This window comes from Bacillus rossius, chromosome 2 (assembly GCF_032445375.1).
Source record: "Bacillus rossius redtenbacheri isolate Brsri chromosome 2, Brsri_v3, whole genome shotgun sequence".
Classification (NCBI taxonomy): domain Eukaryota; kingdom Metazoa; phylum Arthropoda; class Insecta; order Phasmatodea; family Bacillidae; genus Bacillus; species Bacillus rossius.
This window is the reverse complement of record NC_086331.1, coordinates 108,806,014-108,824,736: the sequence shown is the minus strand read 5'-3', so window position 1 is coordinate 108,824,736 and position 18,723 is coordinate 108,806,014. Positions and strand designations below refer to the sequence as shown.

Genomic DNA, 18,723 nt, shown 5'->3' with positions numbered 1-18,723 from the left:
AAGAATATGAATAATAAGGCACAATACTCCGCACAATTAGTCCACCCGCCTTACAGCGGTGTCATGAGGGAGCGGGAGATCAAGGCACTTGTCCTGTTATCTCTATTCACTGGCAGCTAACTTCTTCGAAACATGCATAGATAAGCTTGTGTTACGATATGACAAATGCCTCGATAGTTTTGGCTTTTATGTATTAAAATAAGTAAGACCCTACTGTACTTATGGTGGTAGAATTACTATGTTACGTAAATTTCCTTTTTTTATATAGCCTTTCGGAGGTTGAAAAAAAAAAAACAGCCCTCATATATTACAGCATAGTGTGTGCTCACTGCAAGTGGTAGCTTTTAATGGCCACTGACAGAAAAAAAATAGTGGTTGCACTTGTATTTGCTTTAGATCCTGTTGTGATGTATTTGCTTTAGATCCTGTTGTGATGACTCTCTCGTGAAAGCTAGCAAGTGTAATTGGAGTGTGTGAAGCTTGCTGATGTGAGACTGGGAGCGTGTGAGGCTGAGCGGCATGTGCTTGCAGGTGCGTGGCACCCGAGGGGAGCACACGGAAGCAGAGGGAGGCGTCTATGACATCTCAAACAAGCGGCGCATGGGACTGACAGAGTATGAAGCTGTGAAGGAAATGAACGATGGCATCGCTGAACTTATCAAAATAGAGAGCTCCCTTTAAGCATGCCGTAAAACATGACACAGGTCATATTGAAATATATAAAGATGTAATATGTAACAGAATGACTGTGTTAACTATATCAACTTGGTTAAGTCTTCGGATTTTTCTTCAGTACCTAATTGTAATGTTTAAGAAAAGCCCAACTGTATAATTTTCAATTATATTATGTCTTGTATAGTAATGTTATTAAATGCTTCTTCTGTATTCTTTTGGTGTAACTAATTTTATTTGAATGCCTGTAAAGAAATAAGGCTGTCTATTAATTCAGTTAAACAATGATGTACATGTATATACCTTCAGTAATTTTGGATTTGGACATTCACAGTTGGTGATATTTTCTCTTGTGTTAATTAAGAATGATGCATTGGAATAAACTGTTAAAAAATCTATCACAAGTATTCTTATTTAGTCACAGTAATCGAACCTATTAATTGGCATCACAATGCTTTACTAAGACACTTTTGAGTGTCATGAGTGCTTTAAGCATTCTGTCCAACAGCACCCTAGTTTAAAGTACAGGGTAAATGAAGCGCACCACAATCCCCTGTAGTAACTGGCCAGCAGTGTACTTGTCCAGCAATCCTTGCTGGTGAAGACCCCTCCAGTGAGTCCATGGCAGTGTTCAGATGTCCTGGGCTTCCACCTCCTGCTTCAAGTAAGCCGGCTAAGTCCACGAACACAAGTCCGCAAAAACCAGTCTCTACGACAGGTACACAAGGAGAATCACTTCAACTCGCTGCTTCTGCCACAAACTTTAATATGCCTGTACCCTTAAGGTACAGCAATGCCAGGGGTTGCAAAACTTGCATCCATTCTGTCTCGTCGGACTACTTCACATACTGATACACCCAAACGTAAACACGAGTTGCATAAATTCGCAAATCACAAAAGGCTGTTATTTTCATAAACGTCCATATGTATCATTTTCCTATACATAAACATAACTCCACTTACAAAACTAACGTAACTCTGCGTAAGTCACTCAGGGCTATAGTACTTGCTTAAAATTGTGTCTAGGGGCGATGCCACCAACTACTGCCAACCACCGACAGGCTAAAATTACATCAAGCCGCTACCTGACGTCAGTTATGCCCTGTACACCCTTACGTCCAACCGTATGCGTTAAGTCGTCAAGTCATGTAACTCTGCGGTGACAGAATGGCAAAGTCCCACTCGGACTTAGAATTTCTCCATCACACTGAAAATATTCTATCGCCAAACATAATGTAGAGACTCTGCATCATACCAATACTGGGTGTTCCAACGGCGATCGGGAAGCATAACAATGTGCGGCGAGTTGAAGCGTCGGGGCGGCGTAACATTCTTCTTCGGTGGGCGACTGCACTCCAGCCGCCTAATCAAGGGGTTTATATACTCGTCTGGACAGCCATTAAGGTTATCTAGAAGGTTCTATCAAAATCTTATGCAGCATTGCTACAATGGCCACCTTCCACTGACGTCACAGCAGGTGTTGACACTGGAACCTTTTTTTCTCGCAGGGACATTTTTCTTACCCACGTCATGGATTGTCTACTCCACAGGCTTTCTGAATGGCGCGCTTAGACAAGAGCTAGCAACACGGTAAGACACATCCAAGCAAAATGGGGGTGGGTCACCTAAGGGCATAACACTAAAATGTTAATGAATGTTAAAAATTCTTTATTGGTTTTTGGAGTTGTGTAGTAATCACAGTTAACCAGATTAATAACCTGTTGTATGACTTAAGCTTCTAATTTCTAAGCTCTAATGAAGTGGACTGTTTAAAATGCTATAGCATTTGACACATTTTGTTGGTTGCATATCATTGGGTATTTGTTGTTTTAAGGTTTTTCTAATTTTTTTGTGGCAATATTCTAATACTAATTGATAAGTTTGAACTCCACAGTATTATCATATGGGTGCCATTTTTAATCTTAGATATGATATTCTAGTCAAATATGTATTTAAAAAAAAAGTTGAATCAGATAGTCATTTTTAATTTTTAATGCTTCAGCTTTTAATATGTAATTTGCTCAAGTCAAGGATTTTGAGTTTGGAATTCTGGGCCAAACATTTTAATGACGTTATTTTCCTTTATTCAAATTTTAATTTGAGGCCTGTTGGTTATATTTATCTTTGGCATTAACCAGTGAATTTTTTGATGTTCCTAACGTGCATGGTAATTGTGGTGTTAATCATTAATGATATATTGCTGCAGACACTCATGAGCAAGGCAGTGAAATACAACCAAATAATACAAGCCACCTCTTTTAATGGAATTTAATTTGTATTTACAGATTGTGTGCTTGGTAAATGCTTTAGAGTTTTACTACAGTTCTTATAGCCTTAATGTGCCTTTCTTTGTTTGCATTTATTACTTTCTAACTTCTTTGGCTGACCTCTTTTTTTACATGATTACCTGGGAGGTGTAATTTTTATGATTGCGTTTGATTGTTTCAATGTGCCCCTCAATTTGGGCAACGTCCCAAGTGTTTCAGTGCTCACAAGCTGCTCAAGGCTTGATGTCTGCTTTGCACTGTGCCAGACCTGGTCCAGCATCTTTGCAAGTATGCCAATGTGACATTATCCAGGGAGAAATTATGAGACAAACTACTGTAAAAAAATACCTCTAACGATGGCACCTTTGCATCACAAACTATACGTTGAGATTAATAATTTTAATCAATACTACATTTAATTACACAAACTATGTAGAGTTAATTAATTACTAACTTGGACCTAACTGGTGTAACCTTCAGCAACAGAGGAGATTTATATACTTTAAGGATATATGTTCCAACATTAATTAAAGGCAATGAAAAATGGTCAAGTGTAGAAGGCAGGAAAGATTTTTCAGGAAACAAGATATGATGTTTAAGGTTAAATAATAGAAGAGAAACTTAACCCTGCAAAGAGTAAGTTCTTAACTAGTTTATCAAGGAGCTGACCCAGATAAAACACAGGTCTGTGATTTTTTTTTTTAAGTTTTTTCGTTAAATGGTTAATATTTGTTTTGTCTTAAAAGTAATACAAAACAATATTCATATAATATATACCACGTCACATTTATCAGATTTAGATTATATAGTATTTGAATACGAAAAAGAACAAAACAAAAATTTAATAAAATGAATGAGAATCATTTTAGAATATTTTATAAAGTTTTATTGAGTCTATAGCTATTAAAATACAACATTAAGGTATACATGAAGAAAACAATTAATAATGTTTTCTTTTTTAAAAAGAGCTGCATTTTGTTGGTTTTCGTTTATGATTTTTTATTTCATCTCTGTGTATCATCCAGCAATAGTCCGCCATCATATTAACATCCCAACGGCCTTGATATCTTCTTTCCATCTCTTTTATGTCCTGATGAAACCGTTCACCTTGTTCTTCACTGTAGTCGCCTAGATTTTTTAGGAAACAATCAATGTGAGACTTCAAAAAAATGGATTTTCAGACACATATTACAGCCTAAATTTTTTTAGGGGTTTAACATTTCCTGGACAATATTTTTATAGGCAGGATCTTTTGTGTTGCCTAGAAACTTAGATACAACATTTTTAAAGATATGCCAGGCATTTCGTTCCAAGGTTGTCATCACTTTTTCAAATTCTGTATCCCTAATCAGTTTCCTGATATCAGGTCCCGTAAATATTCCCTCTTTCAACTTCGCATCAGATAAGCTAGGGAAACATGAACAAAGATACTTGAAAGTATTTCCATCTTGCGGTAATGCCTTTACGAACTGTTTGATCAAACCAAGTTTGATGTGAAGTGGTGGAAGCAATATTTTTTCGGGATCCATCAAGCTCGGATTGATGACAATTTTTACTCCAACTTTCAATTCTATTCTAATTTTCCAATCAGTTTTTTCCAATGTAAATGTCTTGCTCTACTGTCCCATTCACAAATATAACAGGGGAATTTTGTGTAGCCTTGCTGTTGACCAAGAAGCATGCATATGATTTTTAAGTCACCGCAAACTAACCATTTGTGTTCAGTGTATTTTATTTTCTCCAAAACATTTTTCAAGTTTTCGTAAAGTTCTTTACGATAAACTGAATGAGCTACAGGTATCGATGCAAATTTATTGCCGATATGCAAAAGGACAGCCTTTAAGCTTCTCTTTGAAGAATCTATAAAGACACCATTCTTGTATATTGTATTCAACATTGAATTTTTGCATTAAACCGCCATTATCACAGCAAAATACTAAATTATCCTCTTTCTTAAAATACTCCACAAATTCTTGTTCTTTGCTTCGATACCAGTAAAATGTAGTTGCAGCATCTAATATATTGTTTTCTTTTAGTCGAGAACCGAGAAGTTCTGCAGCATCCTTAGGTAATCCAAGATCCCGTACCAAATCATTCAGTTCTTGCTGTTTTAAAGGTCGAGGGTCATTTGCAGGGTAAAAAATTTTACCACTGCTTTGCAGATGATCATTTTGATCTGAGTTTTGCGATAAAGGCGTTTCGAAGCTGTTAGTGTTAGTAGGAACTGGTATGGGTAATTCGGGTCCATGTGGAACTGGCTTTGTTACAGACGAAACATCAGGATACACAATTTTGGCACGGTTTTTAGAATTATATCCTGTTACATTGGTCAAACAAAAATAACAATCATCTGTATGATTTTTTTTGTTCCCGCCACAACATAGGAATACCAAATGACAATGTTTTTGATTTACCGTAAGTCCACTGTCTTAACACTTCAACACATAGCCGGCATACTGTATGCGGAACCCACTGTTTCTCTTGGTAACATAACCTCATTCCGAAGTAAGCATAATGAGCATTTTTTACAAAGTCTGTTATTTTTAATCTTTGCTTAACTTTTGTATATTGTCCGCAAATATAGCAAAATACATTTGGATTGTTTTTGCAACTCCGAGGAGCTATAGTTACAGATTTAATAAAACAATCTTTTATTACACTTTTTTTTTTTTGCAGTTTAAACCACTATGATTAGTCATAGACTACATTAAACTTTTTTTAATTCTTTTTTTACAGGGAAAAGGAAGGTTAGTAACAATAGACTATAGGATGGTCGGTCATAGAGTATAGAATAGAAATATAGATAATGGAATCAATTTTGTAAAAAAAAAAAAAAAAAAAAAGAACTTACCAATCTAACCAACTATTATATATTTCTCTACATGCAAAAAAAATGTGATGTGATACGTTAAAACAAAGTTTATATTTGCTATATACAGACCAACATCTACATGTTTGTGATAAATTTATTTAAAAAACTTTTTCATCGCAGACTTGTGTAATTAATTTTTAATAGGAATAGAAAAAGTGAAAAAATTTTAGATTGTCAGTTCTAGTTTTGAACTTAAACCATGTGCCACAACACTTTGTTCAGTGTTAGCATTTTTACTCATACTTGAACTGAGGAAGATTTACTTCATAAAAACAACTATGTTCCTTTTCCAAGACCAATGAGCAAAAAGTTTGAATATGTTTAAAGCATATCATGCAGAGGTTGTGGGGGTTAATTTTGTTGATGACAATTTTAACCATAAGGTTAGACATGAATATGCTTTTTGATGTTTCTTAATGTTCATTAATCTCACCAATTACAGTAAAACATTTTAGAAATCTACAAGAAATATTGAGTGTTAAAATGAGTTTACATCTAATATGTTGCAAAGTCAATTACATACTTCAAAGTTTTTCAATTAAAAGAGTTCCTAACATTTTTGATTATTGGTTGGATGAATAACAAAATATGTTAAACAACAGTACAATTTTTGTATTAAATTTAATTTATGTCCATTTAAATATTTATATATATTACAATACAAATACAAATGCACTGCATTAATAAGGTACAAAAAAGAAAATGCATTGTTCAACAGTAGTCATTGTATTTACAAACTGGTTAGCTATGAGCTGAGCTAAAATACAAATGAACACGATGGTGGCTCAGACACTGCAAACTAATGCATTATGTTGGAAGAGATAGCAAAAAGGTTGAAGAGATATTATCCCTTACTAGAATCAGGAAGTTTAAATATACATCAGTCATTTAGAAATTACAGTCAAACCTCATTATTAGAAACCTGAAGTGACCATAATTTTAGTACTTTGTAATAACAAGGTTTGTGTTAACCAAACTATTGGGAACTCATTACAAAAATTTGATTTACCTTCTAATGCCTAAATTATTTTAAACATAAAGAAAATTATGTAAACTGATGGGCTAAACAGACTAACCCATCTTTAATTTTGGTCATATCTACTGCTGCCAACTCCCCACATATAAATTTGCCAACAAGAGTGTTGTTACCCCTAAAGCGTTGTAGCCAACCACTGCTGAACTTAAAATTCCGAAATCCCTAACTTCAATACCAAGTAGTCTGCTTTTTTCTGCATCATTTCTTGATACCGCTGAAACAAGGTATTAGCTTGCATTTCTTAATTTTTTGGACCTTGCATTCTTTTTCTAGTTGATAACCTGCAAATAACTCTCAAAAGCTGATTCAATCTTTTTTGTGATTTTTTAATATCGTCGACAAGCACGATAGCGGGATGTTAAAGTCTCTAGCAATTTCAGTTTTTGTTTTTTCTCCATTGTCAACTTCTTTTAATAATTTTAAGTTCCACTTGCAATTTAAGATCATTACGTTTACTTTTTGCAGTCATTTTATAATATAAAACATGCTCAAAATTCTGGTTATGGCACATGTACGAACAAAAGAAAATACCAGAACTTATTTCCAAAGATTATCTAAACGTCTTCGTATGTGCACTTTCAATGACTAACATAGATAAGGTATAGAGTACCTTCCTTTTAGTTTTCAGTTTACAAAATGGTCTCTCTTCTAGTTTAGTTACTAACATTACCAATAGAGTTACATTTTTCATCTTGTTTTTAACCATTTTGGAGAAACGTTTATTTACTTGTTGGTGATATAAATGTTATTATGTTTATAAAACTTGGGTAGTGAAATTTGTATTAATCGTTTACTTGTACATGTTAACAGCAACTTGAGGGATCAAATCAACTTCATATTTCACATTTACCATATTTCACATTAAAAGTACTGAATAACATATGGAAGTATACTTAATTTTCAGGGACTGTGAAAGTACGTTGCATAAACAGGAATTTTGTACTAAGAGGATTCAAATTAATGAGGTTTGACTGTACATGCTTTACAAGATCATAAAGTTTTTCACATGGAAACATAAACAATTTAGATACCACATGCATGTACAAACATTATAAAAATTATCACTTAAAACAGTTAATATGCAGTTATATTTTAAGTGCACATAAAGCTGAAAGTCATCATACTGTCACACATAAAAAAAATCTGATGAGAAACAGTTATATGGAAACAATAACAAAGTAATGCCTAGACAATTAAGATGATTAAATAATGTCTATAATACAAAATAATATGACAGGTGAAGCTTTGTAAACAAAAGCATCCTGTTTGAAAACAGAAATAAATAAATGTTAGCAAAATGGTTTTGATTCATCAATTAAAACATCCAGTAACTTCTTGGTCACGTCTTCAATCACTCTCTCAAGATGTTCCTGCCACTCGTCATCAGTGCCCTGTTTAGAAGCAGTTCGACTCAGATAGGCACGCACAACTACAGCTAATTGTTCACGCAAGTACTGAATCCAGCGATCCACATCCCACTCCTGATTGCCGGCCACTTCCAGTCCAAAAAACTCACCAGCCATCATCATCAGCATTGACGACTGTAATGCTTCTAGTAACACATCAACTTTCTGGCTAGAGTCTGTTGCACTCGACTGGTTGCGCAGTTGGCTCAATGCATCATTTACTTGCTGAGCTGAATCTTTCAGCTTCTTGGCCAGGTCCAAACAAACTGTCACTGAAATATCAATACAAAACCACTATAGCTGCAAATTTGAATGCCAGTTACAAACTAGTAGTTATCACATCTGAACTTCAAGTACTACATAGATGGAAAACAAAATATATTACCATAATAATAAAATTGTAAAGGTTGTAAACACAATTTAATCAAACTCCTAGACATGGTTTGTTCATACGGTTTCATTTGTCGGGGTTATGCATGGAAGCTTTAGGTGAAGAGACCTACAAGATTGTAGTGGGCTCTGGAGCACTTGGATACCGACTCGGTGCCCACAAATATGCCATGACGAGGTGCTGGGATAAAACTTGCATCCTCACCACACATCGTGACACGTCAACAGTGACGGCACCAAGGACATGGTGATGGGAAGAGAAAATGAATGCATACGCTGTAACAATGAAAACTAAGTACTTCCTGAACACCAGTACAGACATATCAGGGCAAATGTGTCATTGAACTCTCTGAGGTGTTGGGTTTGGAAGCCTGGTACATAAATCACAGTTTCTTTGTTCATGACTTGCCGCAAGTCAACATAACCAGATAACGCATCCGAGGCATTTCTGGCTGTAGTGGAACACCTTCCACACAAAGTGCAGTGTGCGTTTCCTGCAAGAAGTCATTACAGATGGTCGAAGGGTGAAGTGATGTGAGTGGACCAGTGACAAAATGCAATTATGGGGGAAAGTGGGAGAACCCTGAGAAAATTCAAAGGCTCACAGCAACATTTCCTATGAGAAAAAAAAAAACAAATGTTTAACCACCAGGAATCAAACTTGATTAGATCAGAAATATCTGACATCACAAACTTAGTGGCCACACTAATTAAAAAGTATAAGAGCAGAAGAAATTAATGTGTGAGATATTTTATGAAGATTGAATTATTAATCATCATAAAAATAGCCTGTGAAATTAATAAATATTTATGTAGTTTATAAGAAATTTAGAGCTACATTTAGTACCATTAAATAATTTCATTAATACATCAGTATTGGACCATTCAACACCACAGGACCATAATGCATTAAAATTTATGCAATAAATTAAGTAATTACAGTCTTTTGTAAAAAGATAAAGCTTGTACACAAATCTACAAAAGTGAGCAAGCTACGCTGTTTAAGTTTCCGCATTTCACTGTAGTTAAACGGTTGGTCAAGATATAGTGGCGGGATAGTACGTAGTTTACTCTGTTAGAGGTCGATTACACAAGCTGCAAACTTCATGCTTTTTATTTGCAACCAGCAAGCTATAAAACTGTTTGCTAGCATAAACTCAATGGTGTCAATTGAACCGCCACAGGCTGTCATTGCTCACTATGGTGCTAATCATGACTATTTAACAGATTAAACATTAAAATTATTAGAAAAATCTGTAAAATTCTAATATCACATTGGATAACTAAAAATTATCACAAGTAAGATATTTAAAATCATTTTTCAGACAAATGAGGTACTTTGATTTAAAAACTATTTCTTTCTAGACAAGCCATGAAATCTTTTAGCAACTATCTAATGGTAAATTATATCTCTTTCGAAGTCCTTTCAAACTTTTTAAATGAAAATTATTTTTAATGTTTTGCAACGTAAACCAAATATGTATGGTATTAACAAAGATATTATTTTAAAATAATTATTCATGTTCATGTGTTAATCAATAGTTGCTTATGCGTATACTTTTGGGATTAAAAAAATGTTTCAAGTACATTAAATTAAAATGGTTAATGTTTTGGGTGATCGTGGATTCAAAACAAAAACTCCTGGTACCAACACATTATAAAAATTACTATGTATTATTAATACAGTTAAACTTTTTATGTTTTCCTGCAATGCATGCAGTTTTATTACATTCAAACTAGGGATGGAAAGACAGAATTTTAGATTCAAAAAGACATCAAATCCTTCGGATTCGAGGATTCACAAGATTTTACATGGGATTAGTATCAAAATTTATAATTTTGATCACATGGAATTGAGAAAATGTCTGTACAAGAAAACTAATGATTTGCATGACCATGGAATACTACCTTACATATTATTTGAAAGTATATTGAACATTTAGGAAGCAAAACATAATATTTTTCCGTTTTCAAAACTTGCGGTAAAAATATTTCTCTATTGGTAAACAAATTCACAACAGTGAATTGCTACTTTAACAAAAGACATAGCCGTTTTCTGTGTGTGCATTTTGTCAACATGTTTTAGAGTCCCACAGTGACGATGTAATTTTGAGGTAATAAATTAGACTTACAGGGAAGGGCTTCCGACTTCCCTAGCAGGCGGATGCGTCTTGATGCCATGCTGCTGTGCCGAGAGTAACGAGTCTGGTTAGGTAAGAGATGGCTGCTAACAAGGTAACTTAAAGTTTAAGATGGGCCACGGCCCAATTGCTTCGTGTGAGTATGGGTGTATCTGTTTCAGTAAGTAAATAATTTGTGTGTATATTGATTGGCGGTTACGTCTATATAAAAAAAGATCACTTAGATGGAATTATTTAGCATGTATCTGGCTAGCAAGTAAAATAAAAGTGTTTGTGTTTGGTAAGCCTGGTCAGTCACCATTTTCAGGGATCACTGTTTATTTTTTTCTGTTAACTAGGGAAACATTTTCTGAGTTTTTAAAATTAAACTAACTCCTAGTACTAAAAAAAATATGTTAGATTTATCACATGTTTTCAATTAATTTTTTTTTGTATTTAATTGTGTAACTGAATGGATAAAGTGAGTTAATTTATTGTAATAGATTTATTGTTTATTTTTTAATTGTAATAAAAAGGGAAATGTTTAGTGGAATAACATGTTTTAGTATTTTCAGTTAAAAACAATGACACCTTACCTGTTTTGTAATGGATGATAGGCCGAAGACTCCTTTAAGTACCTTGCTCTACCGATATTAATATACTTACAGGCATTTGTTACTTAACTATGTTTTTCAGGTTCCAGTTTCAACTTTTGGCGGGCTGCACATAGGTCTTGCCCCAATGTAGCAAAATCTCAACATTGTGAAAACACTACGTTTTATGCTAAATACAACTAATTCCCATGTGTTGATTGATCCGAACAACTCACACAGTACGTCATAGATGTGTAACACAAAAGATAAAATGATATATCTTCTATCTCGAATGTAGTATTTTCCCTACTGCAGCATGAATGAATAGCATTGATGAGTGACACATCTGAGAGAAGTTGCTCTTTGGGCTGTGCATGGAAAACACAAAAGTTAAACATCTTGTATGTTCATATCTTTTCTTATTTAGTGAAATAGCAGGATGGCTTTGTTTATAAGAGACTACCTTGTATTTTATATTTATAGCTGGTTTGATGCTACTTTTTTCTAGTACATGACAAACTAAAAACTCCTGTCATTTCTAAGCGAAGAAAGAATTAGTTCCCCGGAAAACGTAAGAAAAAAGTGAAAAATAATACAGAATTAACCTATATTTTCGTTTGCTTACAATTAATATTTTAATGATTGCATTGTTTACACCACAAAATAATATATCATGGTACGAAAATACATCTTACATTGCGCTTAATGCATGTTTTTGTCGGTCCCTTTGTTTAGTTGATTTCGGGCACATATAAATTGTGTATATTTTTCCCTGTTTATGCCAGACGATAGGAGTTGGGGTGCTGCTTCCGTTTCAAATGACCACTTTGTTTAGGAACTATAATATCAAAATAAAAAGGGCTAATGATTAGGGATGGTGATTTTTCGTTTTCGCGAAATAGATACGAAAATATGCTAAATTATATTTTTCCGCTATAAAATGCTAAATCTAGACTATTCCGAGATAAATGCGAAATCAAGGTAAAAAACGTAGATTCGTCTTCACTCTACACAATTTACTTACGATTGTATTTCGTTTCAGTTCAGTATCAAAAGAAACCATCATTTTATGGTGTATTCAGCACATGTATCTTATTGTCACGTCATTCACAACTATTGTTCGTAAATATTGAATGAAGAATGGCCACCCGTGCCTCGCGATTGTAAACAAAGCAAAGAACAACTAGCTGGAAGATTGTCCGTCATCTTGCAGAGTACAAGTTTTTAGACCACCATATTGCGACATCTCTGCTTCGCCTCGCTAACAATTGTAAGTCCCATTTTCTGGCTGTTTTTCACGTGAAAGCCACGTTCTTGTAGTCTGTGGAAGGTGGTGTGTGAATGTGTTGTATACTGTTATTTCTTGTGGTAAAAATGGGATGAAACGTCATTTCCATTCGCGATCGCATAAATGAACACAAAAGTGAACAGTTCTACGAACGTGATACGAATATTTTAATGTGTAATTTATGTATTCGCCATCTGGAGTGGAAAAAAAATGTACTTGAAAAGCACATTAAATCTGAGGGACATCAGGCTGCAAAAAAAGATTCACCGAGAAGTCGGATGAAGGAAAAAAGTCGGTAAAATAGCAAGCAACGGTTTCTGGCATGATCGAAAACCAAAAGAAGGCGAAAATTGAAAAAAAAAAAAACGAAAAGAAAAAAATTGAAAAAACGAGTTTAAATAACATTATTTCTGCACTCTACATCAACTATGGCCATGAACATGGCTAAAAAATATTTATTGTAATTTTAAGTATTCAATTTATTGCACTCATAAGTGCTAAAATATTGTTTGGAAACCTGCCAAGATAGGCTATCTTTGTAGTTGTGCTAGATCTTTATTTCTGTGGTTGTTAATAATTAATGTGTGTATTATTTAATACTTTTTAAAAATATACTTTTCTTCAGTAATGTAAAATGAGTGAATTGGTTAAATCTTGTTTTTAAAAATGCTACAAAATGCTCAATTTCAAATTCAAAATGCTAAATGTTATTATTTTAAATGCTATAAATCACCAACTCTACTAATGATCTATAGGTGGTATCCTGGTTGAAAAAAATCCCAGCCTTTGATCCTGTAATTGATTAAAATGTATCTGAACCTTTTAAATTGTTTTCTTATTTAGTGCATACCACGTGTGTGCATGATTTTAACAGAAAGTTATTTCAGTGTGAATATAATTAAGGTTATAGAATGACCTGGTGTAGCTTGGGGTCATAATTTTGTAAGAGATTTTTGCCATCAAAAATATTATTTAATAGTGAATAGTTCTTGATTTATTCGTTTATGTATTAACAGTGTGTTTATTTTTATATTATGTGAACCATTTCATAGAATAAAAATAGGTTTGCATAGCATTTTTGGATGTTCGGGTTTGGATTCGAGATTCAGTAATTTCCAATAAGGATTCAGGTATGGATTCATATTTGGGAAAAAATTGGATTTGCCCCATACCTAATTCAAACCAGGTTAGCACAGTGCATAATTACACTGTCTGGAAAATATATCTCCCGCTTTTTATGTTTCATAACACCAGAGACAGATTTCATTTGTGAATGCATGTTATCAGGTATGTCAAAACCAAATATTTTGATAAAACTGAAATGAAAATTTTTTTTCATTTACAGCACCACTCAATATCACTGTATAGCACCACTCAATATCACTGTATAGCACCAACATTATAAGTGTTACATATTGTATCTGCATATATTTGATTATTCAGTTGAAGTATAAGTTACCGTATTGGTCCGAAAATAGGCCGACCTCGAAAATAAGCCGACCCCTTCTACAGCACACTCAAAATCAGGGAAAAATAAATTTTAACTAACTAAAATGATTATCAGGAGCATATTACCACAGTAACACTTCAACTAAGTTAGTATTTATTGAACTGACAAAATGTGTTATTGTTACTTACGAAAATATATAAATATTTATAAGCTGTGTTTCCGTTTATCTTCACATTCTTTTGTAGTGGTGCCAACATTTTATACGGCAATGGCTACATTTTCTAAGTTCATAGAAATTGTGACGTAAAAACATTTACCGGTACGTTTAATTTTGACGTAAAAAAACCAAAATAGTTTCATGTAAAATGTGTATGATTCAACCATAAAACAGCCAATATTGCAAATAGGTTTTACTGTTCTTGTTACTGTTGGTATGTACCGGTATTTCTTTATTCGTGTCGCAACTACAAGTTGCCAACACTGGTGCCATTATTTTGATTTTCCTGTGGTAGAAGAGTAAATAAAGCATACTACGGTAAATAACCTTACAGCAAATTTGCTGTTTTTACTAATTGTTTACTGTAAATACCACATTTTACAAGCAAATAAAATTACAGCAGCCTGTTAAATACAGTTCAAAAATAACCAGACCGATCTTTTAAAAGCTATGTGCTACAAGTGACCACATCTGTGTACTTAAAATATGATACGTTATTGGGGTTAAGTGTGTTTACTAAATTTCTAAGTTGGAAAAATTACTAATTCCATGTAAGTAGGGTGTAATTTTAGGTCAATGAATTGTATATCTGATAACATTTTTATGCTATAAGTGATTCTCCTTGAAATGTATGTGTTTAATTATACTATTTAGGCTAGTGCCCCATTATAGGCCAACTCTAGATTTCAAGGTTGACAAAACTGGCAAAAAAGGTCTGCCTATATTCGGACCAATACTGTACTTTGTTTTGGTTTATAGAAGAACGCAATTTGTATTTTACAACTGGTTTTATGCCATTTTCTTTTGAAGTAGACGATGTGACATTTGAAAATGCCCAAGTATTTTTAATTATTAAGTAGCGAAAAATGTTTTTAGTTATAAAATGTCAGAAAAAAAACATTTTAAAAACTACATCATATTAACATTTCCTTCCATTTGTTTACCATTTGCATTTTGGTAATTTTATAGTTAAGTTATAATAACAATTTTTTGTTGTATCAAAATACTTTTTGTTTTTATGTATGTTTTGCATAATGGTGACATCAATTTTTTATATAAAAGAAAATCAAACATGGCACATTCAAGTATGTATTAATGATGACACAAAATTAAATTTATGCACAGTTTTGTGACATATTTCAAATGGAATACAAAAAAGTTCCAATAACTTACCAAAACAGTGTAAAAATTACACACATTAAAATATCTAAAGGCTTATATTTTGATTGCACCTAGAACTGAAGCTGCATGCTAAGCATGATTCAAGCAGTAACAGAAACTTGCCCCCAATTTACAACTTTTTATAGTGGTCCCTTGAAAAGTTTAAATTAGGGTCTTACTGAATGCATTCTGAAAGCAAAAACCAAATTTATTTATGCTCAAATCATTAATGCTTAACATTCCTAGAGTGAATTGAATTGTGACTGACAGACAGAGTAGTGATGATGATGATGAATGTAAGAATATAGAAAATTGTTTGTCAATGTTATGAAATTTTAAGTTTCAAATTCACCTGTACTGACCTAGAATGTGGGTGGATAAATCCTTAAAACTGAGCCAGTAAAAAGACACAGTTAAGCTTAAGTCTAAAAATTACTATCTGTTAGCTGTATGTAATATGTGGTACTTACAATTATGATGCGATTTCTTATGTTCGGATACCTGGCGAGGTCTTGCAAACTGTTTCGGGTGAGCCCCACTGGAAACTAACCGAGAAGAAGATGGCCGGACTTGAAGTGGCACCACATTTGCAGTGCTCTTGAAACCAGAAGGTGGCCTGTCACAAAAATGCAATTAGAAACATGATATCAAGGTTCAGTGAAAAATTTCAACAACTTACTTTACTAGCATAGTAATCAGAATGTCGGTATAGTGGAACTTATCCTGGATTAAATAACTGGCTATTTACTAAGCCTATGAGAATATTCAAAGTTAAAAATAACAATTGTTTATTACATAGTAAGGAACCATCCTAGCATTTGCCTCAAGCAATGTCACGAAATTGTGGGAAATGAAAATCAGGATGGATGCACCAGAATTTAACCTCAAGCCCAACTACTACTTTGCTCTGTTTCAAGAGAAAAATAATGAAGTAATGCACTGTAACTGAAACATTCATAGGGCTTTTGAGTGCTACTTGGTTTCATACATATTTCAGTTTCGAAAATAAAAATACAGTGTTACAGCCTGTTTTCCAAACACACTTAAATATGAATGAGGATAAATGGGACATTATTTGGTCACTAAAAGAATTTAAAAAACACACAAGACGCATACACTTTTTGCATTAGCCTAAAACATTATTTTTTAAAGTATATTAAAAATAATCTCAAACCTTGGAATAGGTAGGCCAAGCATTGTTGTCATCAAAATCTTTACGGCGAAGATACATTTTAATTTTCAGGTACAGCATTTTTGGTGTTCGTGTGTGTGTGTGTGTGTGTGTGTGTGTGTGTGTGTGTGTGCGTGCGTGTGTGTGTGTGTGTGTATGTGTGTATGTGTGTCTATATACAGTGTTTTCTCGCATAATCGTCGCACATTTTATACTAAAATCAAGTTTGAAAAGTAGAGGTGTGACGATTATGTGGAAAAAAATTTTTTTGTTAGGTAAAGTTATTCATGAAAACAAAATCCATTCATGGAAAGTACGTTTATTCAAAAAGTGAAGTTTAAAAGAGCACGCAAACAATTTAAATTAATAATTCATGCAACAAAAACCTTTCTCCAACTTTAAATTTAAAAAAATTCTGTGACGCGAACGCAAGCCACTTGAATCTGTGACGTGAACTAACGCGTAACTGTCGTAGTACACGCTTGCCACGAAAGAGTGCGGGCCGTCAAATGTAGTTAACTCGGCACTTGACAGAGAGCGCGCGTTGCATGCAATCGGCAAGATATCGATATTCGACTACGTGCGCGCACTCTATATGGACAGCAACATAACCAAACACAAATGATGCCAACTAGCGCTGGCTACATGTTTATAAATTGTACATTGCGGCAAAGCAGACGATCAGATAAAGGTTATAACGTTTAAAAACTTCTTTGAAAGAAAATTTACACGTCAGACAACTTCGTATTTCCGTTAATTAAATAAGTAAGTGGTAATGTCCGAATAAATATTAGATTTCTACTTTAAAATACATAGTTTTATACGGAAAAGATACATAAACGAAGCGCTCAGCATCTAATAGCGGGACCAAAAACATCATGCAACGTTTAAGCAAGAGGTTTTTTTATCCCAATTTTGACGGCCTAAAATATGGGTGCGACGATTATGCGATAAAAGAGGGCGTATATTCACTTACAATCCAATGTAATTTGTTCTTTATACTCAACAGTTTTAACGAATTTGTTTTATAATGCAATGTGTTTCATTTGCATGGCTTGTTTATATTGTAATTGGCCTTTAACATACGAATAGCCAAAATTCGTAAACATTCTAATGGGATGGGCAAAAAACAGTACTGCCAATATATGAAAGGAACTGAATGACACCATATTGTTTCAACAAGTTGTTTCGTTATTATTTGAAATTTCTTCTTTGTTAAAGCCGAGATCACACAGAAAAACGCAAGTAGCAGCCAGTCACTTTGAACTTCAAGAATTCTATTTGAATATACTTTGCTTTAACGAAGATAAAAATTAACCAAATTAAATTATGACCTAAAGATTGTTGAAACTAACAAAAATAACCTGAACCAATACAAAAGATTTCAAAAGTCTGTTCTGGGTCAGGTATTTTAAATGAACCGAAACCAGAACCCAAAAATTAGCGAACCGCACAGACCTATTAACCAGTGAGGTAGCCGTCGCCATGTGTTTTATTAGCATACCCAAGACAGTTTTTAACATGAGATTGGTGTGATTGTTGTTGTAGCCATACTGTTTCCTTGATACGAGATGGAATTTTACCCCCTGGTTCTTCAGAGATCCTTAGGAATCCAGCGTAGCCGAGGTTGTTTTCTAAAAGACAGGGATGTTTAATGCTAGTACGTTATGGCCAGGGCCTGGCACAATTAGGGTGGAAAACAGTCTTAAACTTGGCCTTTGCCGCAACGTACAAACATCCGTCTTTTAGAAAACAGCCTTGGCTACGTTGTATTCCTAAGAATCTCTGAACTACCACAGGATCAAGTTGCATCTAGTATCAAGTAAACAGTAGGGCAGTGCCAAGAGGATCAGGAATATCTATCTTGGAAAACAGTATCGGCTACGCTGGTAAATCACATGGCAACGGCAGTGCCACTGCAAAGGCTACCTAATGTAACATATAAACGGTAATTTTTCAAAAACTACAGTCAAACCTCTCTGAAACGACCCCTCACGGTTCCCAGGAATAGGGTCGTAATATATGTTTTCCGTAATTTTTAATTCATATCCAACCCCCCCCCCCCCCCCCCACCCTTCCA

The 18,723-nt window shown here is 34.1% G+C and overlaps 2 protein-coding genes across 6 annotated transcripts in view; one reads left to right on the top strand and one right to left on the bottom strand.

Moving 5' to 3' along the window:
• LOC134529597 (arginine kinase) overlaps window positions 1-1,070 on the top strand; it is a 58,553-nt gene extending 57,483 nt beyond the window's left edge. For both annotated transcript variants that reach the window (XM_063363867.1, XM_063363866.1), the window contains exon 7: window positions 532-1,070. In XM_063363867.1, coding sequence (XP_063219937.1) covers window positions 532-681 — 150 coding nt within the window. In that variant the 3' untranslated portion in view covers window positions 682-1,070. The remainder of the gene's footprint in view (window positions 1-531) is intronic.
• A 5,343-nt stretch (window positions 1,071-6,413) lies between these two features.
• LOC134529596 (mitogen-activated protein kinase-binding protein 1) overlaps window positions 6,414-18,723 on the bottom strand; it is a 121,121-nt gene continuing 108,811 nt past the window's right edge. For all 4 annotated transcript variants that reach the window (XM_063363863.1, XM_063363862.1, XM_063363865.1 and 1 more), the window contains 2 exons: window positions 15,943-16,088; window positions 6,414-8,525 (listed from right to left, as the gene is read on the bottom strand). In XM_063363863.1, coding sequence (XP_063219933.1) covers window positions 8,137-8,525; window positions 15,943-16,088 — 535 coding nt within the window. In that variant the 3' untranslated portion in view covers window positions 6,414-8,136. The remainder of the gene's footprint in view (window positions 8,526-15,942; window positions 16,089-18,723) is intronic.